The 22,827-nt window shown below is 32.3% G+C and overlaps 1 protein-coding gene across 1 annotated transcript in view; it reads right to left on the bottom strand.

Annotated features, from left to right (window-relative positions):
- Positions 1-21,936, bottom strand: part of dph5 (diphthamide biosynthesis 5) — a 48,300-nt gene extending 26,364 nt beyond the window's left edge. The window contains exon 1 of the mRNA XM_083887454.1: positions 21,723-21,936. Within this exon, the coding sequence (XP_083743580.1) occupies positions 21,723-21,857 (135 nt within the window). The 5' untranslated portion in view covers positions 21,858-21,936. The remainder of the gene's footprint in view (positions 1-21,722) is intronic.
- Positions 21,937-22,827: the final 891 nt, after the last annotated feature.

Here is a 22,827-nt window from a genome sequence, read left to right as displayed (position 1 = left end):
ACAATTTTGGTCCAAAGTTTGACAAAAACGACATACTATACTATGTCGTCCAAAATCTGTAAAACATTTTGAATTGTTTTTTTTAGCCCAAAATGTGACCGAAACGTCATACTATACTATGTCGTCGACCTCAATGTCATAATACACTATTTCGTCCAAAATCTGACCATTTTTTTGAAAAAACAATTTTGGTCCAAAGTTTGACAAAAACGACATACTATACTATGTCGTCCAAAATCTGTAAAAAATTTTGAATTGTTTTTTTTAGCCCAAAATGTGACCGAAACGTCATACTATACTATGTCGTCGACCTCAATGTCATACTACACTATTTCGTCCAAAATTACCATTTTTTTGAAAAAACTATTTTGGTCCAAAATTGGACAAAAACGACATACTATACTATGTCGTCCAAAATCTGTAAAAAAATTTGAATAGTTTTTTTTAGCCCAAAATGTGACCGAAACGTCATACTATACTATGTCGTCGAACTCAATGTCATAATACACTATTTCGTCCAAAATCTGACCATTTTTTTGAAAAAACAATTTTGGTCCAAAGTTTGACAAAAACGACATACTATACTATGTCGTCCAAAATCTGTAAAAAATTTTGAATTGTTTTTTTTAGCCCAAAATGTGACCGAAACGTCATACTATACTATGTCGTCGACCTCAATGTCATAATACACTATTTCGTCCAAAATCTGACCATTTTTTTGAAAAAACAATTTTGGTCCAAAGTTTGACAAAAACGACATACTATGTCGTCCAAAATCTGTAAAAAAATTTGAATTGTTTTTTTTAGCCCAAAATGTGACCGAAACGTCATACTATACTATGTCGTCGACCTCAATGTCATAATACACTATTTCGTCCAAAATCTGACAATTTTTTTGAAAAAACAATTTTGGTCCAAAGTTTGACAAAAACGACATACTATACTATGTCGTCCAAAATCTGTAAAAAATTTTGAATTGTTTTTTTTAGCCCAAAATGTGACCGAAACGTCATACTATACTATGTCGTCGACCTCAATGTCATACTACACTATTTCGTCCAAAATTACAATTTTTTTGAAAAAACAATTTTGGTCCAAAATTGGACAAAAACGACATACTATACTATGTCGTCCAAAATCTGTAAAAAATTTTGAATTGTTTTTTTTAGCCCAAAATGTGACCGAAACGTCATACTATACTATGTCGTCGACCTCAATGTCATAATACACTATTTCGTCCAAAATCTGACCATTTTTTTGAAAAAACAATTTTGGTCCAAAGTTTGACAAAAACGACATACTATACTATGTCGTCCAAAATCTGTAAAAAATTTTGAATTGTTTTTTTTAGCCCAAAATGTGACCGAAACGTCATACTATACTATGTCGTCAACCTCAATGTCATAATACACTATTTCGTCCAAAATCTGACCATTTTTTTGAAAAAACAATTTTGGTCCAAAGTTTGACAAAAACGACATACTATACTATGTCGTCCAAAATCTGTAAAAAAATTTGAATTGTTTTTTTTAGCCCAAAATGTGACCGAAACGTCATACTATACTATGTCGTCGACCTCAATGTCATACTACACTATTTCGTCCAAAATTACAATTTTTTTGAAAAAACAATTTTGGTCCAAAATTGGACAAAAACGACATACTATACTATGTCGTCCAAAATCTGTAAAAAATTTTGAATTGTTTTTTTTAGCCCAAAATGTGACCGAAACGTCATACTATACTATGTCGTCGACCTCAATGTCATACTACACTATTTCGTCCAAAATTACCATTTTTTTGAAAAAACAATTTTGGTCCAAAATTGGACAAAAACGACATACTATACTATGTCGTCCAAAATCTGTAAAAAAATTTGAATTGTTTTTTTTAGCCCAAAATGTGACCGAAACGTCATACTATACTATGTCGTCGACCTCAATGTCATAATACACTATTTCGTCCAAAATCTGACCATTTTTTTGAAAAAACAATTTTGGTCCAAAGTTTGACAAAAACGACATACTATACTATGTCGTCCAAAATCTGTAAAAAATTTTGAATTGTTTTTTTTAGCCCAAAATGTGACCGAAACGTCATACTATACTATGTCGTCGACCTCAATGTCATAATACACTATTTCGTCCAAAATCTGACCATTTTTTTGAAAAAACAATTTTGGTCCAAAGTTTGACAAAAACGACATACTATACTATGTCGTCCAAAATCTGTAAAAAAATTTGAATAGTTTTTTTTAGCCCAAAATGTGACCGAAACGTCATACTATACTATGTCGTCGACCTCAATGTCATAATACACTATTTCGTCCAAAATCTGACAATTTTTTTGAAAAAACAATTTTGGTCCAAAGTTTGACAAAAACGACATACTATACTATGTCGTCCAAAATCTGTAAAAAATTTTGAATAGTTTTTTTTAGCCCAAAATGTGACCGAAACGTCATACTATACTATGTCGTCGACCTCAATGTCATACTACACTATTTCGTCCAAAATTACCATTTTTTTGAAAAAACAATTTTGGTCCAAAATTGGACAAAAACGACATACTATACTATGTCGTCCAAAATCTGTAAAAAATTTTGAATTGTTTTTTTTAGCCCAAAATGTGACCGAAACGTCATACTATACTATGTCGTCGACCTCAATGTCATACTACACTATTTCGTCCAAAATTACCATTTTTTTGAAAAAACAATTTTGGTCCAAAGTTTGACAAAAACGACATACTATACTATGTCGTCCAAAATCTGTAAAAAATTTTGAATTGTTTTTTTTAGCCCAAAATGTGACCGAAACGTCATACTATACTATGTCGTCGACCTCAATGTCATACTACACTATTTCGTCCAAAATTACCATTTTTTTGAAAAAACAATTTTGGTCCAAAATTGGACAAAAACGACATACTATACTATGTCGTCCAAAATCTGTAAAAAATTTTGAATTGTTTTTTTTAGCCCAAAATGTGACCGAAACGTCATACTATACTATGTCGTCGACCTCAATGTCATAATACACTATTTCGTCCAAAATCTGACAATTTTTTTGAAAAAACAATTTTGGTCCAAAGTTTGACAAAAACGACATACTATACTATGTCGTCCAAAATCTGTAAAAAAATTTGAATTGTTTTTTTTAGCCCAAAATGTGACCGAAACGTCATACTATACTATGTCGTCGACCTCAATGTCATAATACACTATTTCGTCCAAAATCTGACCATTTTTTTGAAAAAACAATTTTGGTCCAAAGTTTGACAAAAACGACATACTATACTATGTCGTCCAAAATCTGTAAAAAATTTTGAATTGTTTTTTTTAGCCCAAAATGTGACCGAAACGTCATACTATACTATGTCGTCGACCTCAATGTCATAATACACTATTTCATCCAAAATCTGACCATTTTTTTGAAAAAACAATTTTGGTCCAAAGTTTGACAAAAACGACATACTATACTATGTCGTCCAAAATCTGTAAAAAATTTTGAATTGTTTTTTTTAGCCCAAAATGTGACCGAAACGTCATACTATACTATGTCGTCGACCTCAATGTCATACTACACTATTTCGTCCAAAATTACCATTTTTTTGAAAAAACAATTTTGGTCCAAAATTGGACAAAAACGACATACTATACTATGTCGTCCAAAATCTGTAAAAAATTTTGAATTGTTTTTTTTAGCCCAAAATGTGACCGAAACGTCATACTATACTATGTCGTCGACCTCAATGTCATAATACACTATTTCGTCCAAAATCTGACCATTTTTTTGAAAAAACAATTTTGGTCCAAAGTTTGACAAAAACGACATACTATACTATGTCGTCCAAAATCTGTAAAAAAATTTGAATTGTTTTTTTTAGCCCAAAATGTGACCGAAACGTCATACTATACTATGTCGTCGACCTCAATGTCATAATACACTATTTCGTCCAAAATCTGACCATTTTTTTGAAAAAACAATTTTGGTCCAAAGTTTGACAAAAACGACATACTATACTATGTCGTCCAAAATCTGTAAAAAATTTTGAATTGTTTTTTTTAGCCCAAAATGTGACCGAAACGTCATACTATACTATGTCGTCGACCTCAATGTCATAATACACTATTTCGTCCAAAATCTGACCATTTTTTTGAAAAAACAATTTTGGTCCAAAGTTTGACAAAAACGACATACTATACAATGTCGTCCAAAATCTGTAAAAAAATTTGAATAGTTTTTTTTAGCCCAAAATGTGACCGAAACGTCATACTATACTATGTCGTCAACCTCAATGTCATAATACACTATTTCGTCCAAAATCTGACCATTTTTTTGAAAAAACAATTTTGGTCCAAAGTTTGACAAAAACGACATACTATACTATGTCGTCCAAAATCTGTAAAAAAATTTGAATAGTTTTTTTTAGCCCAAAATGTGACCGAAACGTCATACTATACTATGTCGTCGACCTCAATGTCATAATACACTATTTCGTCCAAAATCTGACAATTTTTTTGAAAAAACAATTTTGGTCCAAAGTTTGACAAAAACGACATACTATACTATGTCGTCCAAAATCTGTAAAAAATTTTGAATTGTTTTTTTTAGCCCAAAATGTGACCGAAACGTCATACTATACTATGTCGTCGACCTCAATGTCATACTACACTATTTCGTCCAAAATTACCATTTTTTTGAAAAAACAATTTTGGTCCAAAATTGGACAAAAACGACATACTATACTATGTCGTCCAAAATCTGTAAAAAATTTTGAATTGTTTTTTTTAGCCCAAAATGTGACCGAAACGTCATACTATACTATGTCGTCGACCTCAATGTCATACTACACTATTTCGTCCAAAATTACCATTTAATTGAAAAAACAATTTTGGTCCAAAATTGGACAAAAACGACATACTATACTATGTCGTCCAAAATCTGTAAAAAATTTTGAATTGTTTTTTTTAGCCCAAAATGTGACCGAAACGTCATACTATACTATGTCGTCGACCTCAATGTCATAATACACTATTTCGTCCAAAATCTGACCATTTTTTTGAAAAAACAATTTTGGTCCAAAGTTTGACAAAAACGACATACTATACTATGTCGTCCAAAATCTGTAAAAAATTTTGAATTGTTTTTTTTAGCCCAAAATGTGACCGAAACGTCATACTATACTATGTCGTCGACCTCAATGTCATAATACACTATTTCGTCCAAAATCTGACCATTTTTTTGAAAAAACAATTTTGGTCCAAAGTTTGACAAAAACGACATACTATACTATGTCGTCCAAAATCTGTAAAAAAATTTGAATAGTTTTTTTAGCCCAAAATGTGACCGAAACGTCATACTATACTATGTCGTCGACCTCAATGTCATAATACACTATTTCGTCCAAAATCTGACAATTTTTTTGAAAAAACAATTTTGGTCCAAAGTTTGACAAAAACGACATACTATACTATGTCGTCCAAAATCTGTAAAAAAATTTGAATTGTTTTTTTTAGCCCAAAATGTGACCGAAACGTCATACTATACTATGTCGTCGACCTCAATGTCATACTACACTATTTTGTCCAAAATTACCATTTTTTTGAAAAAACAATTTTGGTCCAAAATTGGACAAAAACGACATACTATACTATGTCGTCCAAAATCTGTAAAAAAATTTGAATTGTTTTTTTTAGCCCAAAATGTGACCGAAACGTCATACTATACTATGTCGTCGACCTCAATGTCATAATACACTATTTCGTCCAAAATCTGACCATTTTTTTGAAAAAACAATTTTGGTCCAAAGTTTGACAAAAACGACATACTATACTATGTCGTCCAAAATCTGTAAAAAATTTTGAATTGTTTTTTTTAGCCCAAAATGTGACCGAAACGTCATACTATACTATGTCGTCGACCTCAATGTCATAATACACTATTTCGTCCAAAATCTGACCATTTTTTTGAAAAAACAATTTTGGTCCAAAGTTTGACAAAAACGACATACTATACAATGTCGTCCAAAATCTGTAAAAAAATTTGAATAGTTTTTTTTAGCCCAAAATGTGACCGAAACGTCATACTATACTATGTCGTCAACCTCAATGTCATAATACACTATTTCGTCCAAAATCTGACCATTTTTTTGAAAAAACAATTTTGGTCCAAAGTTTGACAAAAACGACATACTATACTATGTCGTCCAAAATCTGTAAAAAAATTTGAATAGTTTTTTTTAGCCCAAAATGTGACCGAAACGTCATACTATACTATGTCGTCGACCTCAATGTCATAATACACTATTTCGTCCAAAATCTGACAATTTTTTTGAAAAAACAATTTTGGTCCAAAGTTTGACAAAAACGACATACTATACTATGTCGTCCAAAATCTGTAAAAAAATTTGAATTGTTTTTTTTAGCCCAAAATGTGACCGAAACGTCATACTATACTATGTCGTCGACCTCAATGTCATAATACACTATTTCGTCCAAAATCTGACAATTTTTTTGAAAAAACAATTTTGGTCCAAAGTTTGACAAAAACGACATACTATACTATGTCGTCCAAAATCTGTAAAAAATTTTGAATTGTTTTTTTTAGCCCAAAATGTGACCGAAACGTCATACTATACTATGTCGTCGACCTCAATGTCATAATACACTATTTCGTCCAAAATCTGACAATTTTTTTGAAAAAACAATTTTGGTCCAAAGTTTGACAAAAACGACATACTATACTATGTCGTCCAAAATCTGTAAAAAAATTTGAATAGTTTTTTTTAGCCCAAAATGTGACCGAAACGTCATACTATACTATGTCGTCGACCTCAATGTCATAATACACTATTTCGTCCAAAATCTGACAATTTTTTTGAAAAAACAATTTTGGTCCAAAGTTTGACAAAAACGACATACTATACTATGTCGTCCAAAATCTGTAAAAAAATTTGAATAGTTTTTTTTAGCCCAAAATGTGACCGAAACGTCATACTATACTATGTCGTCGACCTCAATGTCATAATACACTATTTCGTCCAAAATCTGACAATTTTTTTGAAAAAACAATTTTGGTCCAAAGTTTGACAAAAACGACATACTATACTATGTCGTCCAAAATCTGTAAAAAATTTTGAATTGTTTTTTTTAGCCCAAAATGTGACCGAAACGTCATACTATACTATGTCGTCGACCTCAATGTCATAATACACTATTTCGTCCAAAATCTGACAATTTTTTTGAAAAAACAATTTTGGTCCAAAGTTTGACAAAAACGACATACTATACTATGTCGTCCAAAATCTGTAAAAAAATTTGAATTGTTTTTTTTAGCCCAAAATGTGACCGAAACGTCATACTATACTATGTCGTCGACCTCAATGTCATACTACACTATTTCGTCCAAAATTACCATTTTTTTGAAAAAACAATTTTGGTCCAAAATTTGACAAAAACGACATACTATACTATGTCGTCCAAAATCTGTAAAAAATTTTGAATTGTTTTTTTTAGCCCAAAATGTGACCGAAACGTCATACTATACTATGTCGTCGACCTCAATGTCATAATACACTATTTCGTCCAAAATCTGACCATTTTTTTGAAAAAACAATTTTGGTCCAAAGTTTGACAAAAACGACATACTATACTATGTCGTCCAAAATCTGTAAAAAAATTTGAATTGTTTTTTTTAGCCCAAAATGTGACCGAAACGTCATACTATACTATGTCGTCGACCTCAATGTCATAATACACTATTTCGTCCAAAATCTGACCATTTTTTTGAAAAAACAATTTTGGTCCAAAATTGGACAAAAACGACATACTATACTATGTCGTCCAAAATCTGTAAAAAATTTTGAATTGTTTTTTTTAGCCCAAAATGTGATCGAAACGTCATACTATACTATGTCGTCGACCTCAATGTCATACTACACTATTTCGTCCAAAATTACCATTTTTTTGAAAAAACAATTTTGGTCCAAAATTGGACAAAAACGACATACTATACTATGTCGTCCAAAATCTGTAAAAAATTTTGAATTGTTTTTTTTAGCCCAAAATGTGACCGAAACGTCATACTATACTATGTCGTCGACCTCAATGTCATACTACACTATTTCGTCCAAAATTACCATTTAATTGAAAAAACAATTTTGGTCCAAAATTGGACAAAAACGACATACTATACTATGTCGTCCAAAATCTGTAAAAAATTTTGAATTGTTTTTTTTAGCCCAAAATGTGACCGAAACGTCATACTATACTATGTCGTCGACCTCAATGTCATAATACACTATTTCGTCCAAAATCTGACCATTTTTTTGAAAAAACAATTTTGGTCCAAAGTTTGACAAAAACGACATACTATACAATGTCGTCCAAAATCTGTAAAAAAATTTGAATAGTTTTTTTTAGCCCAAAATGTGACCGAAACGTCATACTATACTATGTCGTCAACCTCAATGTCATAATACACTATTTCGTCCAAAATCTGACCATTTTTTTGAAAAAACAATTTTGGTCCAAAGTTTGACAAAAACGACATACTATACTATGTCGTCCAAAATCTGTAAAAAAATTTGAATTGTTTTTTTTAGCCCAAAATGTGACCGAAACGTCATACTATACTATGTCGTCGACCTCAATGTCATACTACACTATTTCGTCCAAAATTACCATTTTTTTGAAAAAACAATTTTGGTCCAAAATTGGACAAAAACGACATACTATACTATGTCGTCCAAAATCTGTAAAAAAATTTGAATAGTTTTTTTTAGCCCAAAATGTGACCGAAACGTCATACTATACTATGTCGTCGACCTCAATGTCATAATACACTATTTCGTCCAAAATCTGACCATTTTTTTGAAAAAACAATTTTGGTCCAAAGTTTGACAAAAACGACATACTATACTATGTCGTCCAAAATCTGTAAAAAATTTTGAATTGTTTTTTTTAGCCCAAAATGTGACCGAAACGTCATACTATACTATGTCGTCGACCTCAATGTCATACTACACTATTTCGTCCAAAATTACCATTTTTTTGAAAAAACAATTTTGGTCCAAAATTGGACAAAAACGACATACTATACTATGTCGTCCAAAATCTGTAAAAAATTTTGAATTGTTTTTTTTAGCCCAAAATGTGACCGAAACGTCATACTATACTATGTCGTCGACCTCAATGTCATAATACACTATTTCGTCCAAAATTACCATTTTTTTGAAAAAACAATTTTGGTCCAAAGTTTGACAAAAACGACATACTATACTATGTCGTCCAAAATCTGTAAAAAATTTGAATAGTTTTTTTTAGCCCAAAATGTGACCGAAACGTCATACTATACTATGTCGTCGACCTCAATGTCATACTACACTATTTCGTCCAAAATTACAATTTTTTTGAAAAAACAATTTTGGTCCAAAATTGGACAAAAACGACATACTATACTATGTCGTCCAAAATCTGTAAAAAAATTTGAATAGTTTTTTTTAGCCCAAAATGTGACCGAAACGTCATACTATACTATGTCGTCGAACTCAATGTCATAATACACTATTTCGTCCAAAATCTGACCATTTTTTTGAAAAAACAATTTTGGTCCAAAGTTTGACAAAAACGACATACTATACTATGTCGTCCAAAATCTGTAAAAAATTTTGAATTGTTTTTTTAGCCCAAAATGTGACCGAAACGTCATACTATACTATGTCGTCGACCTCAATGTCATAATACACTATTTCGTCCAAAATCTGACCATTTTTTTGAAAAAACAATTTTGGTCCAAAGTTTGACAAAAACGACATACTATACTATGTCGTCCAAAATCTGTAAAAAAATTTGAATAGTTTTTTTTAGCCCAAAATGTGACCGAAACGTCATACTATACTATGTCGTCGAACTCAATGTCATAATACACTATTTCGTCCAAAATCTGACCATTTTTTTGAAAAAACAATTTTGGTCCAAAGTTTGACAAAAACGACATACTATACTATGTCGTCCAAAATCTGTAAAAAATTTTGAATTGTTTTTTTTAGCCCAAAATGTGACCGAAACGTCATACTATACTATGTCGTCGACCTCAATGTCATAATACACTATTTGGTCCAAAGTTTGACAAAAACGACATACTATACTATGTCGTCCAAAATCTGTAAAAAAATTTGAATAGTTTTTTTTAGCCCAAAATGTGACCGAAACGTCATACTATACTATGTCGTCGAACTCAATGTCATAATACACTATTTCGTCCAAAATCTGACAATTTTTTTGAAAAAACAATTTTGGTCCAAAGTTTGACAAAAACGACATACTATACTATGTCGTCCAAAATCTGTAAAAAATTTTGAATTGTTTTTTTTAGCCCAAAATGTGACTGAAACGTCATACTATACTATGTCGTCGACCTCAATGTCATAATACACTATTTCGTCCAAAATCTGACAATTTTTTTGAAAAAACAATTTTGGTCCAAAGTTTGACAAAAACGACATACTATACTATGTCGTCCAAAATCTGTAAAAAATTTTGAATTGTTTTTTTTAGCCCAAAATGTGACCGAAACGTCATACTATACTATGTCGTCGACCTCAATGTCATAATACACTATTTCGTCCAAAATCTGACCATTTTTTTGAAAAAACAATTTTGGTCCAAAGTTTGACAAAAACGACATACTATACTATGTCGTCCAAAATCTGTAAAAAAATTTGAATAGTTTTTTTTAGCCCAAAATGTGACCGAAACGTCATACTATACTATGTCGTCGAACTCAATGTCATAATACACTATTTCGTCCAAAATCTGACCATTTTTTTGAAAAAACAATTTTGGTCCAAAGTTTGACAAAAACGACATACTATACTATGTCGTCCAAAATCTGTAAAAAATTTTGAATTGTTTTTTTTAGCCCAAAATGTGACCGAAACGTCATACTATACTATGTCGTCGACCTCAATGTCATAATACACTATTTCGTCCAAAATCTGACCATTTTTTTGAAAAAACAATTTTGGTCCAAAGTTTGACAAAAACGACATACTATACTATGTCGTCCAAAATCTGTAAAAAAATTTGAATAGTTTTTTTTAGCCCAAAATGTGACCGAAACGTCATACTATACTATGTCGTCGAACTCAATGTCATAATACACTATTTCGTCCAAAATCTGACAATTTTTTTGAAAAAACAATTTTGGTCCAAAGTTTGACAAAAACGACATACTATACTATGTCGTCCAAAATCTGTAAAAAATTTTGAATTGTTTTTTTTAGCCCAAAATGTGACTGAAACGTCATACTATACTATGTCGTCGACCTCAATGTCATAATACACTATTTCGTCCAAAATCTGACCATTTTTTTGAAAAAACAATTTTGGTCCAAAGTTTGACAAAAACGACATACTATACTATGTCGTCCAAAATCTGTAAAAAAATTTGAATAGTTTTTTTTAGCCCAAAATGTGACCGAAACGTCATACTATACTATGTCGTCGAACTCAATGTCATAATACACTATTTCGTCCAAAATCTGACAATTTTTTTGAAAAAACAATTTTGGTCCAAAGTTTGACAAAAACGACATACTATACTATGTCGTCCAAAATCTGTAAAAAATTTTGAATTGTTTTTTTTAGCCCAAAATGTGACTGAAACGTCATACTATACTATGTCGTCGACCTCAATGTCATAATACACTATTTCGTCCAAAATCTGACAATTTTTTTGAAAAAACAATTTTGGTCCAAAGTTTGACAAAAACGACATACTATACTATGTCGTCCAAAATCTGTAAAAAAATTTGAATAGTTTTTTTTAGCCCAAAATGTGACCGAAACGTCATACTATACTATGTCGTCGACCTCAATGTCATAATACACTATTTCGTCCAAAATCTGACCATTTTTTTGAAAAAACAATTTTGGTCCAAAGTTTGACAAAAACGACATACTATACTATGTCGTCCAAAATCTGTAAAAAATTTTGAATTGTTTTTTTTAGCCCAAAATGTGACCGAAACGTCATACTATACTATGTCGTCGACCTCAATGTCATAATACACTATTTCATCCAAAATCTGACCATTTTTTTGAAAAAACAATTTTGGTCCAAAGTTTGACAAAAACGACATACTATACTATGTCGTCCAAAATCTGTAAAAAATTTTGAATTGTTTTTTTTAGCCCAAAATGTGACCGAAACGTCATACTATACTATGTCGTCGACCTCAATGTCATACTACACTATTTCGTCCAAAATTACCATTTTTTTGAAAAAACAATTTTGGTCCAAAATTGGACAAAAACGACATACTATACTATGTCGTCCAAAATCTGTAAAAAATTTTGAATTGTTTTTTTTAGCCCAAAATGTGACCGAAACGTCATACTATACTATGTCGTCGACCTCAATGTCATAATACACTATTTCGTCCAAAATCTGACAATTTTTTTGAAAAAACAATTTTGGTCCAAAGTTTGACAAAAACGACATACTATACTATGTCGTCCAAAATCTGTAAAAAAATTTGAATAGTTTTTTTTAGCCCAAAATGTGACCGAAACGTCATACTATACTATGTCGTCGACCTCAATGTCATACTACACTATTTCGTCCAAAATTACCATTTTTTTGAAAAAACAATTTTGGTCCAAAATTGGACAAAAACGACATACTATACTATGTCGTCCAAAATCTGTAAAAAAATTTGAATAGTTTTTTTTAGCCCAAAATGTGACCGAAACGTCATACTATACTATGTCGTCGAACTCAATGTCATAATACACTATTTCGTCCAAAATCTGACCATTTTTTTGAAAAAACAATTTTGGTCCAAAGTTTGACAAAAACGACATACTATACTATGTCGTCCAAAATCTGTAAAAAAATTTGAATTGTTTTTTTAGCCCAAAATGTGACCGAAACGTCATACTATACTATGTCGTCGACCTCAATGTCATAATACACTATTTCGTCCAAAATCTGACCATTTTTTTGAAAAAACAATTTTGGTCCAAAGTTTGACAAAAACGACATACTATACTATGTCGTCCAAAATCTGTAAAAAAATTTGAATAGTTTTTTTTAGCCCAAAATGTGACCGAAACGTCATACTATACTATGTCGTCGAACTCAATGTCATAATACACTATTTCGTCCAAAATCTGACCATTTTTTTGAAAAAACAATTTTGGTCCAAAGTTTGACAAAAACGACATACTATACTATGTCGTCCAAAATCTGTAAAAAATTTTGAATTGTTTTTTTTAGCCCAAAATGTGACCGAAACGTCATACTATACTATGTCGTCGACCTCAATGTCATAATACACTATTTCGTCCAAAATCTGACCATTTTTTTGAAAAAACAATTTTGGTCCAAAGTTTGACAAAAACGACATACTATACTATGTCGTCCAAAATCTGTAAAAAAATTTGAATAGTTTTTTTTAGCCCAAAATGTGACCGAAACGTCATACTATACTATGTCGTCGAACTCAATGTCATAATACACTATTTCGTCCAAAATCTGACAATTTTTTTGAAAAAACAATTTTGGTCCAAAGTTTGACAAAAACGACATACTATACTATGTCGTCCAAAATCTGTAAAAAATTTTGAATAGTTTTTTTTAGCCCAAAATGTGACCGAAACGTCATACTATACTATGTCGTCGACCTCAATGTCATACTACACTATTTCGTCCAAAATTACCATTTTTTTGAAAAAACAATTTTGGTCCAAAATTGGACAAAAACGACATACTATACTATGTCGTCCAAAATCTGTAAAAAAATTTGAATAGTTTTTTTTAGCCCAAAATGTGACCGAAACGTCATACTATACTATGTCGTCGAACTCAATGTCATAATACACTATTTCGTCCAAAATCTGACCATTTTTTTGAAAAAACAATTTTGGTCCAAAGTTTGACAAAAACGACATACTATACTATGTCGTCCAAAATCTGTAAAAAAATTTGAATAGTTTTTTTTAGCCCAAAATGTGACCGAAACGTCATACTATACTATGTCGTCGAACTCAATGTCATAATACACTATTTCGTCCAAAATCTGACAATTTTTTTGAAAAAACAATTTTGGTCCAAAGTTTGACAAAAACGACATACTATACTATGTCGTCCAAAATCTGTAAAAAATTTTGAATTGTTTTTTTTAGCCCAAAATGTGACTGAAACGTCATACTATACTATGTCGTCGACCTCAATGTCATAATACACTATTTCGTCCAAAATCTGACAATTTTTTTGAAAAAACAATTTTGGTCCAAAGTTTGACAAAAACGACATACTATACTATGTCGTCCAAAATCTGTAAAAAATTTTGAATTGTTTTTTTTAGCCCAAAATGTGACCGAAACGTCATACTATACTATGTCGTCGACCTCAATGTCATAATACACTATTTCGTCCAAAATCTGACCATTTTTTTGAAAAAACAATTTTGGTCCAAAGTTTGACAAAAACGACATACTATACTATGTCGTCCAAAATCTGTAAAAAAATTTGAATAGTTTTTTTTAGCCCAAAATGTGACCGAAACGTCATACTATACTATGTCGTCGAACTCAATGTCATAATACACTATTTCGTCCAAAATCTGACCATTTTTTTGAAAAAACAATTTTGGTCCAAAGTTTGACAAAAACGACATACTATACTATGTCGTCCAAAATCTGTAAAAAATTTTGAATTGTTTTTTTTAGCCCAAAATGTGACCGAAACGTCATACTATACTATGTCGTCGACCTCAATGTCATAATACACTATTTCGTCCAAAATCTGACCATTTTTTTGAAAAAACAATTTTGGTCCAAAGTTTGACAAAAACGACATACTATACTATGTCGTCCAAAATCTGTAAAAAATTTTGAATTGTTTTTTTTAGCCCAAAATGTGACCGAAACGTCATACTATACTATGTCGTCGACCTCAATGTCATACTACACTATTTCGTCCAAAATTACCATTTTTTTGAAAAAACAATTTTGGTCCAAAATTGGACAAAAACGACATACTATACTATGTCGTCCAAAATCTGTAAAAAATTTTGAATTGTTTTTTTTAGCCCAAAATGTGACCGAAACGTCATACTATACTATGTCGTCGACCTCAATGTCATAATACACTATTTCGTCCAAAATCTGACCATTTTTTTGAAAAAACAATTTTGGTCCAAAGTTTGACAAAAACGACATACTATACTATGTAGTACGTCATACTATACTATGTAGTACGTCATACTATACTATGTCGTCCAAAATGTGACCATTTTTGGAGAAAAAAAAGTTTGGTCCAAAACTTGACAAAAACGACATACTATACTATGTAGTACGTCATACTATACTACGTCTCCAATGTGACCATTTTTTTTTTTTTTAAATTTGGTCCAAAATTTGACAAAAACGATATACTCCACTATGTCGTCCAAAATCTGACAATTTTTTTGAAAAAACAATTTTGGTCCAAAGTTTGACAAAAACGACATACTATACTATGTCGTCCAAAATCTGTAAAAAAATTTGAATAGTTTTTTTTAGCCCAAAATGTGACCGAAACGTCATACTATACTATGTCGTCGAACTCAATGTCATAATACACTATTTCGTCCAAAATCTGACCATTTTTTTGAAAAAACAATTTTGGTCCAAAGTTTGACAAAAACGACATACTATACTATGTCGTCCAAAATCTGTAAAAAATTTTGAATTGTTTTTTTTAGCCCAAAATGTGACCGAAACGTCATACTATACTATGTCGTCGACCTCAATGTCATAATACACTATTTCGTCCAAAATCTGACCATTTTTTTGAAAAAACAATTTTGGTCCAAAGTTTGACAAAAACGACATACTATACTATGTCGTCCAAAATCTGTAAAAAATTTTGAATTGTTTTTTTTAGCCCAAAATGTGACCGAAACGTCATACTATACTATGTCGTCGACCTCAATGTCATACTACACTATTTCGTCCAAAATTACCATTTTTTTGAAAAAACAATTTTGGTCCAAAATTGGACAAAAACGACATACTATACTATGTCGTCCAAAATCTGTAAAAAATTTTGAATTGTTTTTTTTAGCCCAAAATGTGACCGAAACGTCATACTATACTATGTCGTCGACCTCAATGTCATAATACACTATTTCGTCCAAAATCTGACCATTTTTTTGAAAAAACAATTTTGGTCCAAAGTTTGACAAAAACGACATACTATACTATGTCGTCCAAAATCTGTAAAAAAATTTGAATAGTTTTTTTTAGCCCAAAATGTGACCGAAACGTCATATAATACTGTCGTTGACCTCAATGTCTTACTACACTATTTCGTCCAAAATCTGACTTTTTTTTTTTAAAAAAATTTTGGTCCAATATCTGACATAAAAGTCATACTATACTATGTCTCCAAAATTTGACAATTTTTTTAAAAATACAATTTCGTACAAATATACTATCATACTATACTATGTAGTACGTCATATTATACTATGTCGTCCAAAATGTGACCATTTTTGGAGAAAAAAAATTTGGTCCAAAACATGACAAAAACGACATACTATACTATGTCTCCAAAATATGACAATATTTAGAAAAAAAAAGTTTTGTTCCAAAATTTGACAAAAACTTCATACTATACTATGAAGTACGTCATACTATACTAACCCTCCAAAATGTGACCATTTTTTGGAGAAAAAAAGATTTGGTCAAAAATGTGACAAAAACGTCATACTATACTATGTCATTGACCTCAATGTCATACTACACTATTACGTCCAAAATCTGGCAATTTTTTCGAGAAAAAAATTTGGTCCAAAATTTGACAAAAACGTCATACTATACTATGTAGTACGTCATACTATACTATGTAGTACGTCATACTATACTATGTCGTCCAAAATGTGACCATTTTTGGAGAAAAAAAAGTTTGGTCCAAAACTTGACAAAAACGACATACTATACTATGTCGTCCAAAATGTGACAAATTTTTTTGAAAAAAATGTTTTTGGTCCAAAACTTGACAAAAACGTCATACTATACTATGTAGTACGTCATACTATACTACGTCTCCAATGTGACCATTTTTTTTTTTTTTAAATTTGGTCCAAAACTTGACAAAAACGACATACTATACTATGTCGTCCAAAATCGGAAAATTTAAAAAAAAAATTTTTTTTGCCCAAAATGTGACCAAAACGTTATACTATACTATGTCATTGACCTCAATGTCATACTACACTATTACGTCCAAAATCTGGCAATTTTTTCGAGAAAAACTTTTGGTCCAAAATTTGACAAAAACGATATACTCCACTATGTCGTCCAAAATCTGACAATTTTTTTGGAAACATTTTTTTGGTCCAAAACTTGACAAAAACGTCATACTATACTATGTAGTACGTCATACTATACTATGTAGTACGTCATACTATACTATGTCAAAATGTGACCAAATCGTCATACAATACTATGTCGTTGACCTCAATGTCATATTACACTATTTCGTCCAAAATCTGACTTTTTTTTTTTTTTTTTAATTTTGGTCCAATATCTGACATAAACGTCATACTATGTCTCCAAAATTTGACCATTTTTAAAAAAAAAAATTTCGTACAAAATTTGACAAAAACATCATACTATACTATGTCGTCCAAAATCTGACAATTCTTTTGAAAAAAATGTTTTTGGTCCAAAACTTGACAAAAATGTCATACTTTACTATGTAGTACGTCATATTATACTATGTCGTCCAAAATGTGACCATTTTTGGAGAAAAAAAATTTGGTCCAAAACTTGACAAAAACGTCATACTATACTATGTAGTACGTCATACTATACTATGTAGTACGTCATTCTATACTATGTCGTCCAAAATGTGACCATTTTTGGAGAAAAAAAAGTTTGGTCCAAAACTTGACAAAAACGACATACTATACTATGTCGTCCAAAATCGGAAAATTTAAAAAAAAATTTTTTTTTGCCCAAAATGTGACCAAAACGTTATACTATACTATGTCATTGACCTCAATGTCATACTACACTATTACGTCCAAAATCTGGCAATTTTTTCGAGAAAAACTTTTGGTCCAAAATTTGACAAAAACGATATACTCCACTTTGTCGTCCAAAATCTGACAATTTTTTTGGAAACATTTTTTTGGTCCAAAACTTGACAAAAACGTCATACTATACTATGTAGTACGTCATACTATACTATGTAGTACGTCATACTATACTACGTCTCCAATGTGACCATTTTTTATTTTTTTAAAATTTCGTACAAAATTTGACAAAAACGATATACTCCACTATGTCGTCCAAAATCTGACAATTTGAAAAAAAACAAAATTTTTTGCCCAAAATGTGACCAAAACGTCATACAATACTATGTCGTTGACCTCAATGTCATATTACACTATTCTGTCCAAAATCTGACTTCTTTTTTTTTTTTTTTAATTTTGGTCCAATATCTGACATAAACGTCATACTATACTATGTCTCCAAAATTTGACCATTTTTTAAAAATAAAATTTCGTACAAAATTTGACAAAAACGACATACTATACTATGTCGTCCAAAATGTGACAATTTTTTGGAAAAAAATGTTTTTTGTCCAAAACTCGACAAAAACGTCATACTATACTATGTAGTACGTCATACTATACTTTGTCGTCCAAAATGTGACAATTTTTTGAAAGAAAAATGTTGGTCCAAAATTTGACAAAAACTTCATATTATACTATGTCGTCCAAAATGTGACCATTTTTGGAGAAAAAAAATTTGGTCCAAAACTTGACGAAAACGACATACTATACTACGTCTCCAAAATATGACAATATTTAGAAAAAAAAATTTTGTTCCAAAATTTGACAAAAACTTCATACTATACTATGAAGTACGTCATACTATACCATGTCTCCAAAATGTGACCATTTTTTGGAGAAAAAAAGATTTGGTCAAAAATGTGACAAAAACGACATAATATACTGTCATTGACCTCAATGTCATACTACACTATTTGGTCCAAAATCTGACAATTTTTTCGAGAAAAAATTTTGGTCCAAAATTTGACAAAAACGATATACTCCACTTTGTGTCAAAAATCTGAAAATTTTTTTGGAAACATTTTTTTGGTCCAAAACTTGACAAAAACGTCATACTATACTATGTAGTACGTCATACTATACTATGTAGTACGTCATACTATACTATGTAGTACGTCATACTATACTATGTAGTACGTCATACTATACTACGTCTCCAATGTGACCTTTTTTTTTTTTTTTAATTTGGTCCAAAATTTGACAAAAACGATATACTCCACTATGTCGTCCAAAATCTGACAATTTTTTTGGAAAAAAAATTTTGGTCCAAAACTTGACAAAAACATCATACTATACTATGTCGTCCAAAATCGGAAAATTAAAAAAATAATTTTTTTTAGCCCAAAATTTCTATACCTGAGAACAAGAGCTCTGCTCCCTCATGTAATCAGCTCTTGTTCAGGTGTTGATTTAAACCCAAGTCACATTATAAAGTGTGTCATTATTACAGTTACATTGTTCTTGTCAATAAAGATGTTTTATTTAGGGATGCAGCGATAATTCAGTGGTGGAAACACAGCTACAACACGGTGGAACAGCAACTATTAAACACTGGAAAGTCTCTAAAGCTAAAGTCTCTAAAGCTAAAGTCTCTAAAGCTAAAGTGGCTAAAGCTAAAGTTGTCTGCAGACGGAGCAGATTGTGAACTGTCTTCACATTGACTTGACACAGAGAACATTGTCTCTCTTTGAACAGTTAACTAAAGACATCTGTTATTCCCTTAATGACAGCGTTAAAGCGTCTTCTACACAAAGATGAAGACCATGTTTCACTCAGATCACCTTCATCGTGACTGAACTCCATCATTGTTTTTATCTAGAGAAATGATCCAGTCTGCTTTAGATATGAAGAGACCGCTTAGAGAACAGGGGCGTGCACAGAAATAACATGAGGCAGATGAGGGGGTAGGCTTGTCGCGATATTCAATAAATCAATTAATCGCACGATAATTGAAATTAGCGCGATAATTTTTCTGGCCGCGATAAATGCCATTTGCATGCTTTTTTGTTTTCCCCGTCTCTCTCTCTCTCTCTCTCTCTCTCTCTCTCTCTCGGGTCCTAAAGTGTGTGAAATATGATGACCAGGAGTGTGAGCACATGTGCTGAAACTTCCTTCTACTTCTCTCTAGTATCGCTGAGTCGCCCACAGTCGAAAACCAAAACATTGACTCGGCGTAATTGCTGAAATGATCCTGGATCAGTATCAGAGCAGCTGAGGCGACTTGAATGTGCGACTGATGGATTCTAATCCACATGTTTGTTGTTGTTTGTCTGTAACTGCACATGGATCTGACGTCAGCGTACATGAGGATAGTCAGTGTGACGATGCTGAAGTTAGCGCCACAGAACCAGGGACGAATGTGGTGCTAACTTCAGCGTCGTGCCAGCGTGAGCAGCTCAGAAAACACTTTTGCGTTTTCAACCCTTTAGACGGGAACGCGACAGTGGAGTGTTTTTAACATTTCCACTCTGGAGGGTGGGTACATTTTTTTGCGTTTTTAAGCCCCAAAAACACCGTCTCTGTCTAAACGAAAGGGTCATCTGATAAAATACTGTGTTGGTTTCACCCTGGAGCGTTGATGTCTAAAGCCAGAGTAACGATGAGTGAACCCTCATGTCAGTCACTTGTCAGTCACTTGTCAGTCACATGACTCCTGGTGTAGTCTAACCACAGCAGAGTGCAGCTAACACATTTAATTTATTGCTTTTGCTTGTTTGTTAATTTATTGTGTTCTAGTGTTAAATATTCTTTAAAAATAAAAGTTTATTTCTCTTTGAAAAGGTGAACCTGCTTTATTATACTATTATCATTGTATTAGATAAAAATTATCTCAGAACAACAATATTATCAATTATCGCAATAATTTCTGAGACAATTTATCGTCCAGCAAAATGTGTTATGGTGTCAGGTCTGTGAGTGGGATCTACCACTTTATACTGTTAAATGTAACCATTACATGACTTGTTTTAAGTATAGTTGGTGTTTAAGTATTATTAATAAATGTCTTACAATAACACATAATAGTCACAATTAAACATTTACACTCAACTTTTTTACAAAAACACAGAGAGTTGAGCAGCTTTTCTGAGGTAAACTCTGATCAACTATGTTGGTCCAAAATCTGACAATATTTACAAAATAAAATGTTTGGTCCAAAATTTGCCAAGAACGTTAAACTACAGTCGTTCCAAAATTTGACAATTTAAAAATGTTTAAATGTTTGGTCCAAAATCTGAGAAAAAGCTCAGAGTCAAAGTGAATCAGAGAAAATGATCTTTTCTGAATCAAAAATCTCTTTTGATCTTAAACAATCAAATATTCCTGAAGATCAATGATTATATTAGTTTGTTTCATCAATACATTTATATTGTTAACTTTGGATCGTTCAACACACACACACACACACACACACACACACACACACACACACACAGACACACACACACAGACACACACACACAGACACACACAGACACACACACACAGACACACACACACACACACACAGTCACACTCACACACACACAGTCACAGTCTCACTCTCACACGCACGCACGCACACACACACACACACACAGTGCTCACCAGCGCCTCCTGGCCACATGTCAGTACTGCAGTATAAGCCTCCAGATAAACTCTTGAACATCTCTTCACCACCTCCAGTCCTCTCACAGTGATGTCTCGCGCGTCTCCTAAACCCAGACCGACCAGGAACAACATACCAGCGCGTGAGTGAGTGAGCGCGTGAGTGAGTGAGCGCGTGAAGCAGCAACACGGTGTCCCACGTCCACGAGACACGTTCACGAGACAAGTCCACGGACGCACAGGAACACGAAACTGACGTAAACTGTTGGTGTTTACGACAGCTGCTGCCGTACGGTCTGCGCGTGCGCGGACGGCATTCACATAAACCACGTGACTGTGATGATGCGTTTGACGTCAGAGTGACGTCATCGTTACGTCGGCTCACATGTTTCTGTTGTTTCTCTTCTCTTTGATCAACAATAACGTGGTTTTAAATCATAATAAAGTGTTTTAATCTGAGCCGAACTGTAACACGTGACCGTGTGAGACACCGGAAACGTGTTTGTCTCATGAATATTTAAATCTGTGTCAAAAAAAAGTTAAATCAAAGACAAAAAACAGACTTTTCATGAATGGACTTTGGCTCGTGACGCGATTTAAACTCAAGGAAACGTCAGTCACGTGATTGACAGGTGATCACGTGACTGACAGGTGATCACGTGATTGACAGGAAGAAAAACACGTCATCGTTTCTTTAGAAAGACTTTATTTACATATTTAAATGAGCTCCGTCACACATTCTCTCTCTCTCTCATTCATTCACTCTCTCTCTCTCTCTCCTGGTTACCATGGAGACGAGAGAGAGAGAGAGAGAGAGAATGAATGAGTTTGTGGGAAACTTCTCTCTCTCTTCTCTCGTCGCCTCTTGTTGTTGTAAACAAGCTACTGAGAACCACGTGACACTCTCTCGCGCACACGCGCACACGCACACACACACACACACACACACACACACACACACACTCTTTAAGGTGGTGATTATATAATGGACTCCTCTCCTTTTTCGGGGAGGAGGGGGTGAGGATGGGGGAGGGGTTAGAGGTGATGAGGGGGAGGGGCCTTTTGTTATAGGGTTAGAGTTTGTTTAGATTCAGTGAAGCAGAGA

This window comes from Microchirus variegatus (genome assembly GCF_963457635.1).
Source record: "Microchirus variegatus genome assembly, chromosome: 4".
Classification (NCBI taxonomy): Eukaryota; Metazoa; Chordata; class Actinopteri; order Pleuronectiformes; family Soleidae; genus Microchirus; species Microchirus variegatus.
Note: the sequence above shows the minus strand (reverse complement) of the source record. Positions and strands in the feature narration are given on the sequence as shown.